This window comes from Myodes glareolus, chromosome 9 (assembly GCF_982192425.1).
Source record: "Myodes glareolus chromosome 9, mMyoGla1.1, whole genome shotgun sequence".
In the NCBI taxonomy this organism is placed as follows: domain Eukaryota; kingdom Metazoa; phylum Chordata; class Mammalia; order Rodentia; family Cricetidae; genus Myodes; species Myodes glareolus.
This window is the reverse complement of record NC_142034.1, coordinates 32,136,651-32,159,442: the sequence shown is the minus strand read 5'-3', so window position 1 is coordinate 32,159,442 and position 22,792 is coordinate 32,136,651. Positions and strand designations below refer to the sequence as shown.

At 43.1% G+C, this 22,792-nt stretch overlaps 1 protein-coding gene across 5 annotated transcripts in view; it reads right to left on the bottom strand.

Moving 5' to 3' along the window:
- Window positions 1–4,624: 4,624 nt before the first annotated feature.
- Stxbp4 (syntaxin binding protein 4) overlaps window positions 4,625–22,792 on the bottom strand; it is a 155,101-nt gene continuing 136,933 nt past the window's right edge. For 4 of the 5 annotated variants that reach the window (XM_048446891.3, XM_048446889.3, XM_048446892.3 and 1 more), the window contains one exon: window positions 4,625–8,707. Coding sequence is in view for 4 of the 5 variants with exons in the window: in XM_048446889.3 (XP_048302846.3) it covers window positions 8,593–8,707 (115 nt within the window). In the remaining variant the exon portion in view is untranslated. Of the gene's footprint in view, window positions 8,708–18,796; window positions 18,832–22,792 lie in introns of all 5 variants that reach the window. The other variant, XM_085695647.2, reaches the window with a different exon arrangement.

Genomic DNA, 22,792 nt, shown 5'->3' with positions numbered 1-22,792 from the left:
ATTGTTCATATCATCAAACAGAAACCTAAAGTTGACACTCAATTTAATGCATGGAATCTCTCTGGGGATGGATGGCAAGGCTGCTCGCTATAAGCCAATAGATCTGACTATAAATATCCTTTCATCTGCTGTTTCACAGAGAGCCCAGGCTGCACTGTCCATACTCCAATGAAACATTATTATCCATTTAATTTGTAGGTTTTTTTCCTTGGGAAAAAATGCTGATGGAAGATGAATTTCTCCCCTGTGCAGTAGAACAATCGGGAAATCCAGTGGGGCTAGTTATATATGGGACGATTTCTGCACTTTCAGGTAACTATGGCAATCCACAGCTTTCATGTGCCAAACCAGTTTGTCTGGAACATAACTAATTAACTTAGAAGAAGAGAAGTCTGAGTGCACTTGCCTCGAGATGCACCAACCTTGTCTTTTTTTGGGTTGATCATCTTTCCTTGCACACCAAAGTCATTCTGCTGTGACTTTTCGAAACCTTGGGCACATCAATACTGTCTGAGCATGTGCTTTAAAACCCATCACGGCAACCAAGCTGGGAGTTTTACGGCCACACACTTCCTTGTCGTCGAAATCCATCATGTTCCCAGCATTAGTGGACTAGTTAGTACAGACATGCTTAGTTAAACTCTCAGCTTATTTTCTCTTTTACTCTATTTGTCTTTTCCTGCCAGAAACAGGAAACAGTTCAAAGAGGTTTTGGAAATTATAAATCACTTTTACTTTATTCTATAAATATTTATTGAATTTTACCTAGTGTGAAATTAAAACACACACACACACACACACACACACACACACACTATATGGACTTTGACGTAAAGATCCAGGGTGTAGAAGGTGAGACACATGTTCTGTGGAAATTCAGTGAGACAGACTTTTTTTTTTTATTTGTTTGTTGGTTTTTCAAGACAGGGTTTCTTTGTGTATCCTTGGCTGTCCTAGAACTCCTTCTATAGACTAGGCTGGCCTTGAACTCAGCCTATACCTCCAAAGTGCTGGGACTAAAGGCATGCACCATCACCACCCAGCAAAATAGAGACCGACTGTATTGGAGGACAGTGGTAGGATTTTAAATTATAGTGCCTCCAAATTAACTTACTTAACCTCCAGAGTTTTGAATAAAAGTGCCCATAACAATAATAGACAATAAACAAGATACCTGAGTTTTATTTCCATCTTGTTCTACTGAGTTACTTACGTCGTTGCTAATAATTGAGTGGAACAGCCATAGGGAGAGCTGGACTTTGATGACCACATAGATGATGAACAAAGCAGGGGTAGAACCAAGTTTCCAAGACCCAGCAACTCCGCTCCTCAGAGCAAACTGAATCTGTGACCCACCGTCACTTCTCTTAAGCTTCTTCGCTTGCTTCTTGGGTGCTTTTCTTGGGCTGGAAGTTTTTGCTCCAACATTCTGGAGTGGGAAGATTAGCTGTACAAGGCGGTGAAGGAATGGTATTGGCACAGTGATAAACCTGAGCATGGGAGGAGGAGACTTGTAGTAACAGCTTCAGAGAACCAGTGGGAGAGGGACAGAGTCTGGTGGCTAGGAAGGTAGCTCAGTAGGTAAGGGTTCTTGCTGTACCAGCGTGATGATCTGTGTTCAATACTTCCAGAACTCTTGAAAGAAAAATCAGGCGTGGCAGTGTGAGTGCCTACATGTGCAGAGAAGATTCCCCTGGTCTGCCAGTCAGTCAGTCTAGCTGAGGCAGCAAGGCCCAGGTTCAGTGAAGGCCCCATCTCAAGGAAGTAAGGCAGAAAGTGATGGAGCAGGACACCTTATGTTCTCCTCTGGGCTCTGTACAAGCATATGGGTGTGCTTGTATTTCAAAGAATAAAGGAATGTTACAATAAATAGCAAGGAATTTGACGAAGGAACGAGACAGGAAAAACTTCCCAGATAGGGCAGGATACTTGAGTTTTGTAGATGAGAAATGAGACTGGAGAGAAAATCAAGAGTTCAGGAAGAATAGGATGCTAGAGATGTAATGAAGAGGACTAAGTGGGAGTGGGTAAGAGAATCTGATTTATGCTTTAGAAGTTAATTCTCAGAGGTGTGAGGACTAGGTTCATGTGGACAGGTATGGTACAGAAGAAGAAAGGCACGGACATGAGAAAGATCTGAAATCAACCAAATAATGCTTCCAGTCTTGGAAGGGAATATATTTAAGAAATTTTCTGGAAATAGTATATATCTTGCTTTTTAGTTATAATTCACTTTACCTACAAAGTGCACTCAACATGTACTGGTGACCTGTATGTAACATCTATATGATAGACACTGTGCTATATCCCTAGGAAATGTCAGTAAATGAAGGAAATGGCTAGGGAACAAAGTTCTTTTGTTTGTTTGTTTTTTTTGAGGCAGGGTTTCTCTGTAGCTTTGGAGTCTGTCATGGAACTATCTCTGGTAGACCAGATTGGCCTTGAACTCACAGAGATTTGCCTGCTTTTGCCTCCCAAGTGCTGGGATTAAAGGCATGTGCCACCACTGCCGGCTGGGAACAAAGTTCTTGACTGACAGTGGTCTTGGCAAACTCAGTTCCTTCCTCTCTGTTTACTAAATCCTGTGGGAGTATCTTGGTTTACTCTGGCTGTTTTGGTCATTTACAACCAATGGAAATGTACTGCTTGCCGTTCTAAAGGCTGGGGAGCCCAAGACCTGTGTGCCTCTGCCTTCAGATTCTATGTCTGCTGAGTCCATGATGGCACCGTCCTGCTGACAAGGCAGAAGCAGCCAAGTTTCTCTGACTCTTCATTGACTATATCACTCATCACACTTGGAGGAGGGAACCCTCATCAGCCATTTACTTAACAGCCCACCCCTTACCACCATCGCAGTGGGAGAGGAACACAAACATCCCGAGCCCATTAGGGGCTTATTTGGCCCAAAGTAGATTTCACTGAGAGGCCATATGGATTGAATGGAGGGAGCTTATTCAGACCTAGTGTCTTCCACTGCTGCGAACCTTTTGGGTTCATGGAAAATCAGTCAGGAGGGAGTTTCCCGACATTGCCCGAATCTTCAAGGGTCCAGGCACACCGTGCTATCACTTCCAAGAGGACAGTGAGAAGCAGGTTTTCTTCTGCTCTTTAAGAGACATCGATTGGGCGTCTTTGTTCGTTGAAAGTTTGCCTAGCGGGTGAGATCCTGGTGTCCCTCTCCGAGTCCCACTAACGACTATTTTTTCCTCACCGCTAGTGAGGTGAAATACTTCCTAGCCACACACAGGAAAGCCTATCTTCGTCACACAGGGCTCTCAGATCTGCTTTGGGATGATCTATCATTTCCAGCTTCCCACGGAACTATGGTACTGGCACTCTTTAAAAGAGCATACTTTTGTCTGTTTTCTTACATCGCAGCTTTTCTTGAGGCAATGAATGTTAACGGGACTAGTTGTTTAAATATGCGATAAAGGAGGGAAAAGTAAGTGGAAAAAGCTTTGGTTAATTTCAGTGACATGTGCTTTGCATAAAATGCAAATTACTTGAGGGTTACAGTCACATGTGTCCTGCACTGTACCCCTAATACTCAACCAAGTGTGTGGTACTCGGTGTTTTAGTGAATAAACGAACACAAACGGATGAGAGCTACACTGGGAACCATGTCTCAGTTATGGGTGGCGCAGTATACGTACTATTTAGCAAACACATGTGGAACATCTACGATGTGGCAGGCACTATGCTGCATTCTGAAGGTGAATAAGGTCGGCCAACTTCCTGTCCCCATGGAGCTTGGTTCATTATCACTCCCATTTCCAAGGAAGACAACATCCTGACAAACTGCTGATTACCATAGGACAAAGAAACAGGGTAGGGAGGCACAGAGGAATTTGGCGAGGAGGGAATAGGAACAAGGGAGGTATTTTATTCTTAAAGACTGTTCTTTTATTTCTAATTATGTATATGTATGGCTCTGTGGTGTGAGTGCAGATCCCTGCAGAGGCCAGAGATATCCATTCTCTCTGGAGCTGGAGTTATAGGTGATTTTAAGCTGCCCAATGTGGGGCTGGGTACCCAACTCCACTCCTGTTAGAGCAGTTTTGTGCTCATAACTGCTGTAACCATGTCTCTTTCCCCAGGGAATGGTTTTGATATAGCTGCTGATCTGAGTGTCCAACCTGCCCTGGAAGAATAGAAGTTGAACCTGAAATTAGTAAAAGTGATATGAGAGGCTGACGGTAACAAATCGGGCAAGGGGCTGTGGAGACGGCTCACTCAGTGAAGAGGAAGCAAGAAGACCTGGTCAATCTTCCAGAGTCCATGTGGAAGAGGCACTCCATGCTTGAGATCCCATTGCTGGAGACAGAGGCAGGAGAACTCTGGGCTTACTGGTCAGCCAACCTAGATAAATCTACAAGTCCCAGGTTCAGCTGGAGACTAATATTTCAAAAAAATAAATTATGGGGAAAGTGTGATTGAGGAAGACACTCGACATTCATCTCCAGCTTCCACATGCTCCTGTACACACACACACACACACACACACGCATACACACACACACGCGCATGCACACACACACATGCATACACACACACACACACACACACACACACACAAATGGGGAGGGCCAGGAGGGAGGGAGGGTAAAGAAAATCTAACACTGCATTTAGTATTTATAAAATCATTTTACTGATACAATGATATTATGTGTGAACAGCTATGGCTAAGACATCTTGGCTATAACATTTCTACAGTGATGCTCCACAGGCATATTCTGTTTAATTCTTTAAATTCCACAGGCGTAGTCTGAACTTTTCATCATCTTGAAAATGATACACAAGACTGTGAAAGCTTGTATTATTTGTTCAGTTCTTTCTGTTTAAGTATCATAAAAATGTCAAGTGTGTTGACCCTTCAAAAAGTTACATTTTGCTTACCATCGAGAAATATCCCATTTCTCCCTAGCAAAAGGATAATATTTTCTGATTATGCAAGCACTTTATGTGTGTGCTATTTGATTCTCTATTTTGACAGCTGCCTTTCATTTGTTATTGGAGAGCCTCTTCCAGCATGTTCCTTCTTTCCTACTTACCCTTTCCTAGCCGGGGTGGAAAATTTCTTACTTCTTACCCTATATAGAAAAACAAATCAGTAGTGTGTGTGTGTGTATGTGTGTATTTGCACATGCAAATAACAGGATATTGAAGTCTTTGATTTGGGAATCTGTGCTACCCGGAATGATCCTAACACCTTGGATGACTGGGCATCCAGTAGGTGCTTGGGTGGTGTGTGCTGAGTTGAACTGTCAGGGCATGAGGAAGTATTGCTGCTGTCCCACAGAAGGAGAAGTGGAGGCTCCTGTACTGTATGTGTAAGAGAGTGTTCTCTGTTAGTGTAGAAACCGTTCCTCATCATCATTCTATGAAGGAATCATAGTGGACTCCTATCACAGCCAGCTAGTCTCCGATGCTAGAGAAACGCTAACACCTAGCGATTAAAACACCCACATTTTTAGGTAGGGATGGACAGGCTCTTCTTTTGGTGACAAAACTGACTGTCCTCTGTCAGGGTGGCTCACTCACAAGTCTCCACACCAGAGACAGCAGCTTTTGAGTGCAGGGTTTTAAAGAATACCCAAAAGCTCACTGTGACACTGTTACTGGAAGGAACTTTAAGTAGCCTAAGCTTTCATTAATGAGCACACAGACAATAAGTATTCTGAGAGGCAGGAGCTCATGCAGACGTTTGGAAGACAACAAACATGCCTATATTGCTATAAAAGATGACCACAACATGCTAACCCTTTAAAGGGGCGCATGCTTGCCCTTGAGGGAAAGTCTTCACTAAAGTATTGGGGAATGGCAGCTTCCAGAAACTGAAATGGACTATTTATGCAGCCCAATTTATTTCCGCAGTACTTTCATTTTTTTGAAAGGAAAATAATTACTTTTAAAATTCAGAAGTTAAAAGGTAACTATAATTCTGACTTTCAAAATCATTTTATTTTTAAAACAGCCCAAGAAATGGTTAACTGTTGCCCTACTTTGCCCTGGTACCCAGAGTGCTGGTCACGGTGCTGGAGGCTAGTGAGCATTCTGTGGGAACAAATGAGTGAGGACAGCCAAGCCTTCCCATGTCACTGTAGGAAAGCAAGACTTGCAGCAGAACTGACGGCCAATCCACTAAAACATGCACTGGGAGGGATGCAGCCATATTTAGTTCCTCAGGCCCAGAATCTGAGTGGGCGAGTGAGTGGAGAAGCATTTCCGATGGACGACCACAATGATAGAGCTAATTAAGTCATAGAGTATCAACTTCCCAAAAAGTAATTCATGGTTCTCTCTGGATCAGAAACACATCTGTACTGAGCCCTTTCGAGATTCTCTGAGCATCCGTCTCTTACCTGCCCTTCCGGAGGACATGGATACTAAAGAGGCTGCACCTCCTCTGCTAGGTTCCTATGAGAAGCTCCGATGCACCAGAACCTGCTGGAGAGCTATTCTTTTCCCCGTGGAATTCTTTTCTGACAAACCAGGAAGTCAGTCCCTCAGGCTTGAGTTCTGGAGCCTTGCAGAGATGACTAAATCCAAGCACTTCTGCCCTCTGGTTTAAAGAAGCCCTGGCATCAAAGACTTGCCTCGAGGTCCAGTATCAAAGCATGGGCATGGTGTGATCCATGGGCAACAACCACTTCTCTCTAAACCTAGGCTTCTGCACAAAAGGGGGATCACTACGGTCCTTGCCTTCTGGGTTGAGATAAGGGAGATGTACTGGGAGAACTAACTCCTAAAAGAAGCTAGTAAGTAATACATGCTCACTGCGCATTGCAGTGTAGAGTGCTCAGGAGATAGCACTGTGAGTTTTACAGGTCTTTCGATTATGTATTCAACAGAAACAGGGAGGGAACTGGTACAAGAGGCAGAGAGGCGGTGAGTGCCACACACACATGAACATATATGGACTAGAAACTGTATGCTTCAGGATCCCATCTGAGCTTCCCTTACAAACAGGGGAGCAAGCTCTCCAGTGGGGCATGGGAATCTCCTGAAAGGAATCTGCCTTTCACAACATAGATGCTCTCTTAGAAAGGTGTGTGAGTGCCCATTCACCTCTGGGGCTGCTCAAAACCATCCCCTGTGAAGTATCCTAGTGTTCAGACAGCTGTGAGGAGAGAGGTACATTTGCTCCAGTTGTTCTGTCTTTCTCAGGGTAAATGACTCCTTGCCAGTCTGTATTTGACTGACTTTATGTTTGTCCTCAAGACATAAAGTAGGAATCCTAAGTGAATTCAACTTAAATCCTAAGTCTGTAATGTATGCGGAGAGGCATGAGTGAGCACAATACCCAGGTGTGTTCTCCATGTAGATTCCATATGCCAGGTAAAACTCAGTGGAAAGCTTAGGAGCTAGTGACTGATGCTGGCATAGGTGCTAGCTCACTGTAGGAATTCAGTGACACACTTAAGAAGTGCCTTTACGTGGAGATTCTTACACTGTGTTCTTGGGAGTGCTAGGCTTGCCTAAGCAATGCTGGGCTGTTTTACTGGGGTTTAGGCCTTCATTCTGTTACAAGCAGCCTGGGCAGCCTTATAAGAGATACCTTTACTTCTATGGCTCTCCTTAGATGCTCCTACTGGCCATGGTACCCAAGCACGGCAAACCACTGGCATGATCCAGGATCTTTATTTTAGGAAACGTGAACTGTGGGACACGGCCTGCTGGGCAGTCACAGAGCAGTCACTGGGGGTCCAGGGGTAATGGGGGGCACAGAAGGAGAAGAGTGGGGTTACGAAGAGGCCATGGTTGAGTGTGGGGTGTCCTCTGGACTGTTGTGGAATGCACAGCTGTGGGCCCAGCTGCATCAACAGAAGGAAGGTGCTCTGCTGGACTGCAGGCTCCCTCTGGGAGGACAGTGGGAGCAGGGCAAAGGGGACTGGACATGGAGTCAGGAGATGAGGTGTGAGGCTCAGCCCTGGGTCAGGACACTCTGTGTCTCTAATCACTGTTTCTCCAGCAGAAGACAGGAATGAAAACAACAGATCAGCCCTATAGCCATCCTATTTGGTTTAAATAAAATGAGGTTTGAAAGTGTTTTGTAAATGATAGACGTCTCCCAGTGATGTAAGTTAGATTGTGTCCTATGAGATGCAGATAAAATACAAATTATAAAATAGTTGTATTTAGCAGCTAGTGGGGTAGCTGTATAACACCCACCCCAAGCGTTCTCAGATCACTTTCCTAAGCTGTGATTAGAGAGGGGGATCCTCGGATAAAAGTACTTTCCTATGCTCATATAGCTTTTCAGTATAAAGTTTTGATATAAAACCATTGCATCTAATACCAAATTATGAACTACATACTAAGTTATGTAGACCTAATTATATATGAAAAGTTACATGCATATAAAATCTAAATATATATGACTTTAACAAATGCAACTAAATTCCTTTCAAGGAACTGTAGTGGCAGCTGATCTTTAACATGTGTATAGAAAACCACAGTTTCAACCTGACACCCCGTCCGGTAGAATGTGCTGGATTCTAGTTTCTCTGGCTGTGGTGTCTTGTCTCTGGTTGTGCACATGGATTGAAAAGCCGGAAACTCTGAAGCATCACTTCCCATGAGGGTAAGCCATCAGCTTTTCTGGTCTGTTAGCTCTCTGGGACAGTCCTCTTCGTTCTCCTCTGAGCAGGACAGGTTCAGGACACTCACCATGGGGTGGATCCAGGACGTGGTCTGTGTTACATGGCTTAAGAAGAACACGGAGAGGAGATTAGAATGCGAAAGACTGCCTTCCTACCAGTCAAACAAGTATTGATCCTGGGGACACTGCTTCTATCCAGACGGCAGCCCTTGGGACAGGAAGCAGGTAGAACCAGATCCAGGAGTGCTCAGTCTTGGAGATGTTTTCAGGGTCTTTTGTCAGCGTGAGTGCAGATAAATGTATCATGTCAAGCTCACTGTTGCTCGCCCAGTGTTGTCTGTGCGCATGTCCAATGACTGCCTATCCGTGAGCATCATCTCTGGAGTCTGTCTCCTGCTTTCCTTTTCCAGGGGAACAGTCTGCTACACTGAAATAGCTTCTCTGGTTCAGTTCTATTTCTTTCCTAATTCATTCTCCACTCCAGCCCCGAGACTTCCTAAATGACAAAGCACTCACTGTCATTTACCTGTGAAACACTAGGTTCCAACTGATTCTGGGTCAAGCACATCCTACAGTGGGATTCTGGGCCACATTTCTCCTCCCTGGGGAGTTACCACACACTAACTCCAAAGAAGCAAATTCTCCTTAAGACTCCGCCATCTGAACCCATAGTCTTATCTCTAATTTTCCTATATTATAAATGCATGTTTATTGCCAGATACCTTGTGGCTCAGAAAGCTCCCCGATGGCAGGAGCCATTTTCTCATTTCTGCATTTGTGGTGCCTGGTGCATCCTCAGAACAAATGACTAGTGTCCTGAAGAGCATTGTGGGAAGAAGGGACAGAAGCAGAGATGGGGAAGGGACTCTAGGGCAGAGAGCACATGTAGGAAGTGGCAGAACAGGACAAGCCACACTCCCACCTGGTGGACGTGTGGCCCAGAATTCAATTCCTAACTCAGCTTCCAGCTGGATGATTCTCACACGTCCACTATCATTTGCCTAGCCCCTTGGAGTGGGGGTGGGGTTGGAGGGACATTTATAAATGTATATTTCTATAACAGCAGATTACTAATAGTTTAACAGTGGGGTAGAGGATTCACAAAGGGGTAAGGTAGTTCAAGAGTCAATGTGGAGGTGACAAGGCCCAGGTATGTCCACAGCTTCCAGAGTTTTAGTGTGTTGGTAGAGAGGGAGTATGGCGAGGGACAGCTAACACCAAAGGTCAATGAAAAGCCTATATGGAAAGCTACTATTGTAGAAGTTTCCTAGAATACATTCATATATAAAAGGCGTTTAAATTGTGTTACCTTATTATTGGGGGATAAATCCAAAATACCAATCTCATATATAACAGAGTCCAGTGCCAGGTATGGTTCACTTACTTTTGAGTTGTTGGCAATGGGGTTCCGCAGCTCCCAAGCCCCAAACATTACAGGCTGTAGCTATTGCTCTTGTTTTCCCTCCAGAGGTTGACAGTAAGACTCTACTGCTGCAGACACTGCAGACACTACATACTTGAGTCATAGAACATGGGAAAATCAAGCTGGTACCAACTTAGAAGCTTCTCCCCTACTGGGTAGCTTTCATAGGGCCCGAAGGTTCTGTGCATGCTGCCCGGAGAGGAGTCATCAACAGTCTGACCTGGTCATGAACTCTGTGAACTACGGTGACCGGTCTGCCAAGACACACCCACTGGTGACACCGATGTTATAGCAGTAACCAATCACTCTCTGATTGGATTTAAAGCTAATTCCATGCGACACGACTCATGCCTGGTACTGTCTATGGGGCAAAATCCGTGACTGTTTAGGTCATAGGCCATAGGGATGAATCTTATATATGATTATTCTGGTAAATGGACATAGTACTAAACTGCCCCCTGAATTCTCATCTTCATACCCATATGTGAGCATGACTCTCAACCCTCATGAGGTGATTAATACAGAAATCCACAAATGCTGACGATGCAGACAGTAAGAGACTGTGCAGTGCTGAGTGGAGTGCTCAGCTCTAGGTGGGACGTCACCCCACCCCCCAAAGCCCAGAAGGTTCAGGGATCGCTGAGAAAGAGAGGGTAGAAAGCCTCACAGGTAGGGAACGTATGAAGTGGAAAAGTACTTGCTGGACAGGACAGAGTTGCTGCAATATGAATTCACAGCAGCCGCAACAGCGTGCATAGGACCTGCACAAGAGCAAGCCAACCGAAATCCCTGCTAGGTGGGGAGAAATGCATGAAGCCTCACCTGGCTGAGGAGCTATTGGCACCTGATGGATTGTCCTACATGCACGCATGTACAGATTGTACTAAATAGACTTAGGGAACTTAATGAAAGAAGAAGAGAACACATGAAGTTGGGAGGGAAACGTCACAGAGGTGGGTAAGGGAAGAAAGGGAAGGAAGGAAATAGGAAATGGATTTGATCAAAGTACACTGCATGCAGCTATAAAATTATTAAACAATAAATAAAATATTAAAAAGAAATCATTATTCTCTCAGCAGTAACTCACATTACCACTCTCTTCAAAATGATTTAAATGGGTTTCTTATGAAGGTTAAGCTTACTAGAGCATCAACTCGGCTCAGATTCATTTCATTTCAAGGCCTTTTTGTTACCTAAACTGAAATCACTTTTAAAAAAATATTATGGAGTGTAACCAAGAGAGCTGGAACACACTGCAAGGTGGGACGGACAGGCACTGTCCTGTACAGTGCAAAGGTTTAAAGGCATGTGCTGGATAACACTTTTTTGTTGATTTGACAGTCTCACTATCTAGAGACTCAATGTTTACCAGCAGTTACAATGTATTGGTGCAGTTCAAAGAGTGTAATTTACATTATTTTAAATACTCCTTCCCTTATAATGTTACCTGAATGGGGAGAGTAGGAAGCAAGAAAACCAAACTCAGTTATCTGCAGGATAAGTTCAAGTACACGATTTGCTACAAGTAGACCAAACTATACAATTGTCATCCATATGTAGAGGGCCTAAGTCAGTCCCATGTGGTCTCCTTAGGTGTTGGTTCAGTGTCTGTGAGCACCTATGAGCCCAGCTTAGTTGTCTTTGTGGGTTCACTTGTGATGACCTTGACCCCCGTGCTCATATAATCCTTCCTCCCCCTCTTCAACGGGATTCCCAGAGCTGGGCCCAGTACTTGGCTGCGGATCTCTGTGTCTGCTGCCATCAGTTACTAGATGAAGGCTCTCTGATGACAATTAGGGTAGTCACCAATTTTATTACAGGAGATGGCCTATTCAGGCTACCTATCCACCATTGCTAGGAATCTCAGTAGGGGTCATTCTTGTAGATGGAACTAAAAAAAAAAAATTATCCCAGGCTGGGTGGTGGTGGTGCACACCTTTAATCTCAGCATTTGAGAGACAGAGGCAGGTGAATCTCTGAGTTTGAGGCCAGCCTGGTCTAAAAGAGCTAGTTCTAGGGCAGCCAGAGATGTGACACAGAGAAACCCTGTATCAAAAAATAAAGATTAAAAAAAAAAGAACCAACGCCCCCCCCAAAACCAAAAAACCAAAAACAAACCATAAAAAAATCACAAAACAACAACAACATCCTGAGTGAGTTAACTCATACCCAGAAAGACAAACATGGTATGTACACATTCATAAGTGGGTATTAGCTGTAAAGTAAAAGAGAACATGCTACAACCCACAGCCCTAGGGAGACTAGGTAAAAAGGAAGGGGGAATAAAGGGCCTCTCCTGGGTAAGCTGGGGGAGGGTGGGGTGGGAACATGAGGGGCTGGGTTGCGGAAGGATAGAGGGGAAGGATAAAGAAAGAAATGTTTTGATGGGGGCATTTTGGGGTCAGGTAGAAATCTGGTGCAAGGAAAACTCCCATGAATCATCAAGACTTCTTAATTGACAAAATATGACCCCAATCAAAGGTCAAACTGTAACTTATATTTTACAAACTGTAACTTATATTTGTTTGACTAATCTTATATTCATAGTATGCTTTTCTGAAAGATAGAAGTCCAAGATAATAGTTTGATTTTATTGGTGAAGAAATGCACACATACACCACCACCACCAAAAAACCCTACCTGCATACACATCTCTAAATATTAAACATGTAATCCCAGTAACTGTTGACTAGAAAAATAAAACCAAGGCAACAAGAAAAGGCTTTTGATGGCTCAGAGTCAACGACTGGATCTTTAGAAAAAAATAATGCAAAAGTACTCAGAACCCATGAGACAGAATTTCTAAAGCCCAGGTGGTGTGTGGAAAGGGCCTGGCAAAGAGTAGACATTCAAGAAATAATCATAGCTGGTTTTATTGATAATTGGGGCTTTTTGATTAGGGTAAGAACACCTTGGAATTCTGCCTATAATGCTGGAGGAGAGCCAGTCTTGAGTCTACCATTCAATTCTATGTCTCAGTGAACACTGCAGCTAATGGTCTTTGACATAATCAGTATGATGAGATAATCCTAGATTTACTGGCTAGGAGAACATTCCAGTACTAGGAATATTTCCCCCCGATATGTGTTTGGTAATTCAGCTAAGGATGGAGAATAAATCAGTCCAGCTGACTACTCTGTTTAATTAATAAAGACCTCAGGGTTCATAAAGGGAGATGCTGCTGCTCAGAAGGAAAGCTCAGAGAGCTGGTGAATGCAGGAAGCTACACTGAGACCCAGAAAGTCCTCATCTGAACATGCGGTACCCCTAGCAGACGCTTCTGTAGAGACATCGCTTCTGACCTGATCTGGGGAGTCAACAACAGTCACTCAGATAGACTTGAAAATCTGAAAGGCCATTTGTTTTTCAGTGGTTGCCAGATCTGTTGCAGATCAATAGCTATGGAGCAGTGGTTGCCAGTGCTGTGTGATTTTAAAAATAATATTAGTAAATTGAAAGACATATTGTAGAGTTTATTTTAAAAAAAGCCCAAGAGAACATGCTTTATTTTATTGGCAAAGAAATGTTAAGTGAATTATTTAAATCCCATTATAATTATCCTCCTTATGTTTCTTACCTCTTAGCTAGAGGATCAAAATGTGTTCTTTCGAAAAGAAAAGCAATTTTTTTTCAAAATAAAAATTAAGGACAATTTCTAGCAAAAAAAATGACTTAAACACAAAAAGTACAATAGCTTTACAGAAACCTACTCTTAACTGTCTGTGATGTGAAGGATGTCCCCTTCCTCCTTCTTCATTGCAGACATGGTTCTACATTGTTGTGAGTTTAGGAAGATTTGCCTGCATTATTTTATCATGCCTAAGACAAAGTTGCTGGATAATGAACCAAAGGTAATAAATTTCCAATGTAGTTTTAGGGGGACTATATATAAAATACACATAAAATTAGAAAATAAAAATAGACAAAGATTTCTTAGTATAATTTGTTTCAGGACCCAGTTATGTTGAAGCACAGGAAAAATATATAAGTGGCTACTAAATGCAAGTATTAATGACAGCAAGAGTTAAAAGAATATTTGTTTTAAAGGTAACACATTATTTTATAAATTATAAATTGATTTTTATTCTGTTATGACACTTTTTTGAAATATATAACACATCAAATATTAAGATTCAATTAGTGAAACCATCTTTAGGTCTCAGATATAAAATTGTTTACAAGAATCGAAATATATATATACATATATATGCATGTGTGTATTTGTAATAGTAGAAAAGTTGTTTCATTGGACTAGTAAAAGATGAATACCAAAAGAAAATCCCTGGCAAAAATATTCATTTTAATGAAGATTTTTAAAAAATTAAAAAAAGAAGAAAACCATCAGCAGGTCCACGAGCTCTAAACATTGTCTGTTTTTGATGATGCCACCTTTGCAAGTGTAACCAGGTGGGCTGATAGGAGGAAACGGCACCGGGAAGACGGCGCAGTTTATTCCCGGCCATAGGGCTGGCAAACCGCACAGCCAGCGCCTTGATCCAACTAATGACTTCTGAGAATTTAACCATTATGTTCAATCCCTCTGTATCCAGGTTGGTTTCCATAGCAATATGTGAAGAGACTCTGGGATGGATTAAGTGACCTCCAGAAAGGGGCTCTTCAGCTTTGCAAAATGAAATTAATTAAAGGATTAATTCAATGACCACATATTATGTAAAGCTATTATATCTTTTGAAAAATCTTTCCTATGAAATTCATGATAAATGTTATGAGAGCAACTGAGAAACTGAAAGCTTGTGTGAAGCCCGAGCTGGAGGCTTTGTGCCTTCTTCCCAGATAGTCTTCCTCTGTTGTCCTGTGTCCTGTCTGTGTCTGAAGGTTGCCAGCTTCAACAGGGCACGGCCGTTTCTGTCTTTCCCATCTCTTGATTGCCATGTCCGTACACTATGTGTGGCATCAATGACTGCTTGAGGCACGCCTCACTCTAAACCCCTCTGATTACTACTGTAGTCAGACCACTGAGAGAGATATGCAACTGATAGAATCTCGCTTATTTATAACTGAGGGTCAGGTCATTCTCAAATGTAATAAAGATTCAGATTTCCCCTATGTGGTTTATGTGTGTTTACAGAAATTGAGGATTATCAGGGCAATTAGAGTTATTCAAATAAAACCAACATCACCAAATAATTAGCATTCCTATTTTCCCTTATCAATAATCTCATTTCAATTGACTTGCAAGATCTAGTCATTAATTTGGGGGAAAGCAGCAAAACTGTATGACAATTTAAATAATCTGGGCTAGAATTTATTTCCTTAAAGTCAGTGGTCTAAACAAGCTTATTAGAATTCCAGACTTTAAGATTTTATTGCTTATTGTAAATAAATACAACCCTTAGTTAAAAAATCTTGTAAAATGCTACAATGTTAGCAGAGGTAACAGAAATAAGGAATGGTCTGCCTAAGCCTTCACATCACCGCACTGGGATTTCTCAATCTTGGAAATGTTCAGCCAAATCCCATCCTTGTTGGCAGACCCTTAACACCCCCTCCTGCTAGATGGATACTTTCTCGGAGACAAAGCAGATACTCATCCACAGAGAATGTCTGTGGTCCACAGAGACTACCGCAGCCCCCAAACAACATCACAGATTAGATGCAGACTTCAGGTTGGTGTGGTAGTACGTCCCTGCCATTCCCAGCCCTGGCAGATTGAGGCTAAGGCATTGTGAGTTCAAGGCCTACACAGGCTGTCCTGGTACGAGGCAGCAAGATGTGACTTTCTGTCAGACAGGCATTTTCTACTCTGTAATGTTCTTTGGCAATTTTCCCTGTTTACTTTTCATAAAAATCCCATAAACATTACTTTTCCCTATAGTTTCCACAGATGACAAGGTTGAGCCTTAGAGAATTAAAGTCATTTGTCCAAAGTTACACAGAGGCAGCCCTGGGACTGAGAGGTGGGCACTGGCCACTCTTCTTTCCTATTGGCTATATCTGCAGACCACTCCAGCTTGTATACGAACAGGGCTGGCCGCCTGTGTGTTACTGGGAAATTAGGTCTAAATTTCAGGTTTTTCAACCTCTGTGACTTAGAACACCTTCCTCGATAGTTTAAGAGACAACATGTGTTAGTGCCCTGGCTCTAGGCCTGACACATTTCGACATATAGTTAGAAACCCCTTCTCGCCTCTCTCTCACACCCCTGTATGAATTTCCCATTGAGATAATTTATCACCAAAAATTTGGTTACATAAAATGACTTATTCACTGGCTAATGATCAGAAGTCTGATGGGGGTCTTACTGGGGTGTACAGAAAACATCACCAAATGGCTTCAGTCCCTTCTGGGGCTCAAGGGGAGAACTATTCCCTTGTTTTTCCAGCTTCTGAAGGCCTCCCACAGCCTTAGGCTCATGGTGCCCATCTTCAGAACTGGGGACATTTCTACTTCCATCATACACGTCCTTTGACTCTTCTGCCTCTTTCTTCCTTTGTGAAGAACTCATGAGGTCGGACTGGACAGAGTAGGCCAAGCTCTGCCCAGGGTCAGCTGATCAGTAACCTTAATTTCCCTTTGCTATGTAACCTAACAGTTCACAGGCTCTGGGGCTTGTCCATACTTGGGGTCTCCTTGGCTGCTTCTAAGGGCAGCGCCTAAAGGAAAAGAGACTAGCAAACACTAGGAAAACTTATAACTTGTGCAAAGCTAGGGAAATTTTAGCAAGAGTAGGTCTGATGGAAACTAAGTTAAGACAGCCAGGTCTTGGCAGATACCTGTGATCCCAGGAACTTGGGAGCCTAAGGTAGGAAGATCACCAGTTCAAAGCTGGCCAGGGCAACGTAGCAAGACCGTGTGTCAAACTGACAGGTAAAAGGAGCTGGGGATGTAATTCATGGCTTATTACCACAGAACCTGGATTCAAGTCCCAGCGACGGAAAGGAGCAAGGAAAAAGTGATTTCAGGACAATGCCATGGCCCACGAAAATTCACCAAAAGCCCTGCTTTTAGAGACTGTGTGCAAGGTAAGGTAATAAGTATTAGATGAGATCATGGGGGGATGACTATTGGCCTCGGGGACCTTTGTTCTAGGTCACTATGGTAAGAGGAAGAGGCAATAGAGAGCTCTCTCCCTCTTAGACATACACACACACATACACACCCCCCCACACACAGAAAGACAGAAACAGAGAGAGAGAGAGAGAGAGAGAGAGAGAGAGAGAGAGAGAGAGAGAGAGAACCATGCCATGAATGGACAGGGTAAGCACGGTGGCCACTGTCTCATCAGGAATCAGTCCTACAGACATTTTAGACTTCGGCACCAAGAGCTGCGAGAAATATTTTTGCTGTTTAAGCTCCTTGTCTGTGGTGTTTTCTTACAGCATCGCTTGTAGACTAACTCAGCAACCAAACAGTAGAGAAAGTTTTGATGAAAAAATTCAATATTTGTTTAAAAAAAAAGTCTGAAAAGGAGGGTGATGGATGAGAGGCAATTCTAAAGTGGGCGAGAGAAGAACAACTCCAGCAAGACCACAGGTCCAGAGCAGTCACGTGCTCTCCGGGACTTGGACACTGGAAAACATGCTTCAGGCCAAGCCATACCCGTCATTGGCTAAGTGGGGGCAGAACACGGTGCTGGGTGTGTAGATCTAGATGTTTTATTCATCTTAGGGGCTTTGCCATCCTGAGTAACCCATGCCAGCTGGCTGGCCTTTCACTGAAATGACAATCTCTTCTCCAGCGCTTCAGATTCCTACACCTCTCTGTAGGGATTTATAGAGAATCCTGGGCAAGCTGTCTGGGCTTGTGATCAAGGCAGCCTTTCTGCTCCATCCAGGGCTGTGGACTGGCCAGAGAGCAGTGTAAATGTAGGTTTTGGCTACTGTGTTCTATTTGCAGCTGCACAAATGTCATTTAAAAATCTTTCTCTGGCATAGCAGCAAGTGCGGGGATGGCCTGGGAAGCTGACGTCTGCTCAGTGCTCGCCCTGCACCAAGGACTTTGCCAGGGGCTTCACACCCCTGGGTACATCCAATTCTCCAACACTCCAACTCTCCTTGTTTTTAGGTAGGGATCAGGATCACAGAGGGACTGAAATGGCACATCAGGTCACTCTCAAATGTGGCAGTGTCAACGTTAAAATCCAGGCCTAACAGATGCCCTCTTTTCCCCTTCAATGGCTTCTCCAACTTGTCAATGATACTCATTCATTTGAACTTCAGTCCCCACACATGCTCTGATCTGTTCCAGGTAATGCTTACTCCTAATCAGTTATCACAGAGAGAGTCGGGCCTGCCCATTCAGCTTTGGAATGAGATGTACTGCCAGACAGCGCAGTGTAAGCGAAAGAACCCCCTACTGGATGCAGGCTCATTTCAGGCCTCCCCACTTCCGTCAGAAGAGGTGGTTCGGGAGAGCCGTTTGGAAAGACCCAAACTTCCCGCTTTCCTCTGTGTGCTCCTCATGGTGGTCCTGATTCTCACACTCACAGAATTCCCCAAGGCGCCTATTCTTGTAAGAACAGTCAACATATTCTTATAAGCCCCGATGTCAGTGCATAACACTCGTCCTGACCTCTTACCAGAAGAATCACAGGTTATATTAATCTGTCAGTGGCCACTACCTAATTCTCTGAGAGGGAAGCAAAACAGCTCAATTCACGAGGTCTTGGGGTAGGGGAGAGTTCTTGAGAATATCCACTAAAGTGAAGCTTAAATAATCTGCCAAGGATTTACAAAGCAAAAAATAAGGAGTTCTTATTTTCAACCAGAAACCATGTTTCCTCTCTTTCCTTCCCACCACAATCTCCTTACCTGTCTACTCGCTTTGCTGCTGCTTAGGGTAACACCTATTTGCAAAAGAAAGTCAGGGTCTCAGACTTGAGAACGTCAAATTGCTCATTTTGTGCTTTCTAAATTTTTTAAACTCTATAAATATAGGCAAGCAAGGTAGCCCAGTGGGTAAAGGTGTGTGCTGCCAGGAGTATAATTTGGCATTAAAAGTCAGTATTTGATATTAAGATTTCTATAACACTTCTTCACATTCCTAGGCCATTGCCTCCTACATGGCACTAGGTTGATCCTTGTAGCCAACAGCTTATGCAGATGTGAGGGCAAAACATGCATTCTCAGACTGGCTGGAGAAGACACTCGGCAGCATTTGTCTGAGTGTCTCTCATCTCTTGCTCTGGGGAAAGACTGTTGTTATGTTGAGAATAACCCTATATCCCTAATGCCTGATACATGGTGAGGAGCTGGAGCATCCTGCCAATAGCATCATGAGTATGTTTGATGCAAGTACTCTAGGGAGCCCACTAAGCTATGCTGTGGGAGAATTGACTGCATTCTGTCAATCATGTTTTAAATAAATGCTGATTGGTCAGGCAGGAAGTACAGGTGGGAAAACCAGACAGGAAGTAGAGGTGAAACAAAGAGAATGGGAGTATTCTGGGAAGCAGGAAGCTCCCCCCACCATTCCTGCCCAGATCACAAAAGAAGCAACACGTGAGCTGACAGTTAGGAAAGGTACTGAGCCATGTGGCTAACGTAGATAAGGATAATGGGGTAATATGTATTATAAGAGCTAATAAGTATCCAGAGCTAAAGCCAGTCAGTTTATAATCTTATGGAGTCCTGTGTGTAATTTTCTTTGGGGCTTGCCGGTTGTGGGGTACTGGGCGGGACAGAAACCCCAACAAGCTGGCCGTCATCACTACACTATGCTTCATTTCTCAGCCATTTTACTAGACAGTCTGACAACTCCATGAGACAGAGAGAGAGAGAGAGAGCGAGCGCAGGGAGGGAGAAGGAGGGAGGTGAGGGCAAGTGTGCCAGAGCAATCTGGTGAAATTACCTTTGTACTGCTGGGACTTTAAAACTGGTTGAGAAAATAAATATGCACTGCTTTAAGCTTCAAACAATGGAGAAAATTTACAAAGCAGAGATGGAGAGTTAATGTATTTATAAGAGTAAACTCAAATCTTTCAATATAAAGATAAATATAATGAAATCAATTAGTAGTTATGTCCAATTTATAACAAATTTGGCTTTGCCAGCAGAACTCATAGTAATTTTGTCATATTATATGACACGTATAATACATCAAATGTATGTGTAATTCAAAAGTAAAATCATAAAAAAATTCCCATACACTTTTCATAGTATATGACTTTAAGATGATGAAAAGGAGCTGTGAAGAAGGGCTGGGAGATAGTTCAGTGGACACAGTTCAGATAAAGGTGCCTGCCAATAAGTCTGAGTTCAACCTCTAGAACTCACATAACAAGCAGCCAGCAGTGGCTCACACCTGTAATCCCAATACTTCTATGTTGAAATGGAAGAAAGAGACAGGAGAATCTTCAGGAAGTTTGCTTAACACAGCTGCAGAAACAAGAGACCCTGCCTCAAAAGCGTCAGAAGGGGCCTATTTGATCACATTGTGTGAAGATGTGTGTTGCTGTTTTACCTCCCCTGCCTAAGGCACCTTCTGATTAGTTTAACAAAGAACTGAATGGCCAATAGCTAGGCAGGAGAGCATAGGCGGAACTTCTAGCGAGAGAGAGAGAGAGAGAGAGAGAGAGAGAGAGAGAGAGAGAGAGAGAGAGAGAGGAACTTGGGAAAGAATCTGAGAAAAGGGGATTCTCCAGTGAGATGTGGAGGAAGTCAAATGTACAGAGTTGAAAAGAGATATGGAGGCACATAGCAGAATGCAGATTAATATAAACGGGTTAATTTAAGTTTTAAGAGCTAGTTGGGAACAAGCCTAAGCTAAGGTCAAGCTTCCATAATTAATACATCTCTGCATCATTATTGGGAGCTGGCAGTTCAAAGAACGACCTGTTACATAACTCCTGGAAAAGCTGTCCTCCAAACTCCATACAAGCACTATAGCATGCAGGTGCCCCACTCTATCCATAGGGGAAAAAAGAAAGAAAACCAAATAAACAAAAAAGAAGTTAAGTTAGGTGTAAAAATGGCCATCCATCCAAATAATCTCATTACAGCATGTAGAAAGTGTTGGGGTTTTTTTGTCGTTAAGTTTAAGGATATTACAACTATTTTATGAAAAAAAATCTGTCCCAGAATGCAGTGCTATATTTTATACAAATATATGTATGTAGATTTACATATTTATTTATGGCGAGTATGCCTACATGCATATATGCATACACACAGAAGCACATGTCTGTTAGTTCTATGAAACACAGGCTCTGGTGATGCCAACACCAGTTATTCATGTTTACACAGGTGGGCAAGAAGCTCTCTTTTTTTTGTTAGAACTTAAGTAGATGACGAAGTATTAATAGAAGTGCATCAGTCACGTGGACGGACAGAAATATTCTACAAGGACCATAAGTGCCTGGGCATTCTCGAGGCAGCACTGACAGCCATTCCCTTGCCCGAGGCTTGGCTCCCATCAGATGTAGCAGTTCCATTTCTGGGATGACAGTGACAGGTGCCAATTTCTGTCAGGAGATCATATGCATGCAGACCATCAGCTCCTCCAGAGCTCTGGGAGGGTAATTTTAGGCATTCTTTTTAAGGGAAGTTATTTATTGCCAGAAAAGTATCAGCTACCTATAAATGAACCACTCCTCCCTCAAAAGATTAACATAGGTTGCCCAGGCTCAAAAGTTTGGCTCGGGTGGAATAAAAATTCAAGCAAATCAATAACTTTAAAATTTCTGAAAAGGATATTAGGAAGCTTGTGCATGTTTTGCTCATCTGGGAACAGCTTTGACTGTGGCTAAAAACCATGCAGAAACCCCATTGAAATGTCAGAGAGGGAGGGAAGTAAAGAGATTAGCTTTATTTGAAGCATTTTCTTGAGGGGGTGAGCAAGGACTTCATAGAGAGGAAATTAAAACACACATGCATTACTCTGTGGAGACACCAGCATTGGAATCCAGGTTTCTCTATGTCCAGTCTCTCTCTCTTGACATCAGCAGGCTTTCTTTTGCAATCAGAGCCACCTATACCAGAATGATGCACTTGACCCACACAAGGACCCACGCAGATCCATATTTAAAGTCTACTGATGAGCACCTCAAATCAGACTGCATATGGCCTTACAATCCTCTTCAAGCAAATAACTCCTGGGAAGAGGGCAACTTTCTTAGAGAAACAAAAGAACATGGTAAAGATGAAGAGACGAAGAGATGGATGGGCACATCCAGGTGATTAAGAGGTGTGGCTGAGCCCCTGTTCTAGTGAGGAGGCTAGCAACCGCTGCAGAATTCACTGTGTGTTTAACGATGGGTGCTCATAAAATTTTGTTCAATAGCTCCCTACAAGAAGGTAAGGATATAAACATTAAAAAAAAAAAAACCAACAACATGGGTACAATGGTTCGGCTAAAATCCATCTTGTTGCTTGAACAGGGTTATGTTCTTGGAAAGAAAGACCTAATTCAGAGCGAGCATTCTCCTCCTTTAGGAGGTTGGGGCTGGGATAGAGTTAGATTTTCTTATTTTTACTCTTTGACCTTTTACTCTTTGACCTTCCAATCTACAGAAGATTACTACTTGTTCTTAGAAGCAAGCTATGCTACTTTAAAATGGACAAAGTATAATATTCTACCTAAGTCAACATCTACTTAAAATGTCCTTCCTGTCACCTCTCACCAGATGACCTTAAGACAAGGAAGGCGGTGTGATGCAGCCCAATGTGAACGTGGGGGTGGTTCTGGAGCCAGATAACACTGGGTCTGAATCTGGACCCTGCAGTTTGATTGAAGGTAACCTCTTTTGACAGCCTATTCTGCTGCAGCAATGTGACAATGATACCCACCCATGCCCTTTGGAAAAGAAA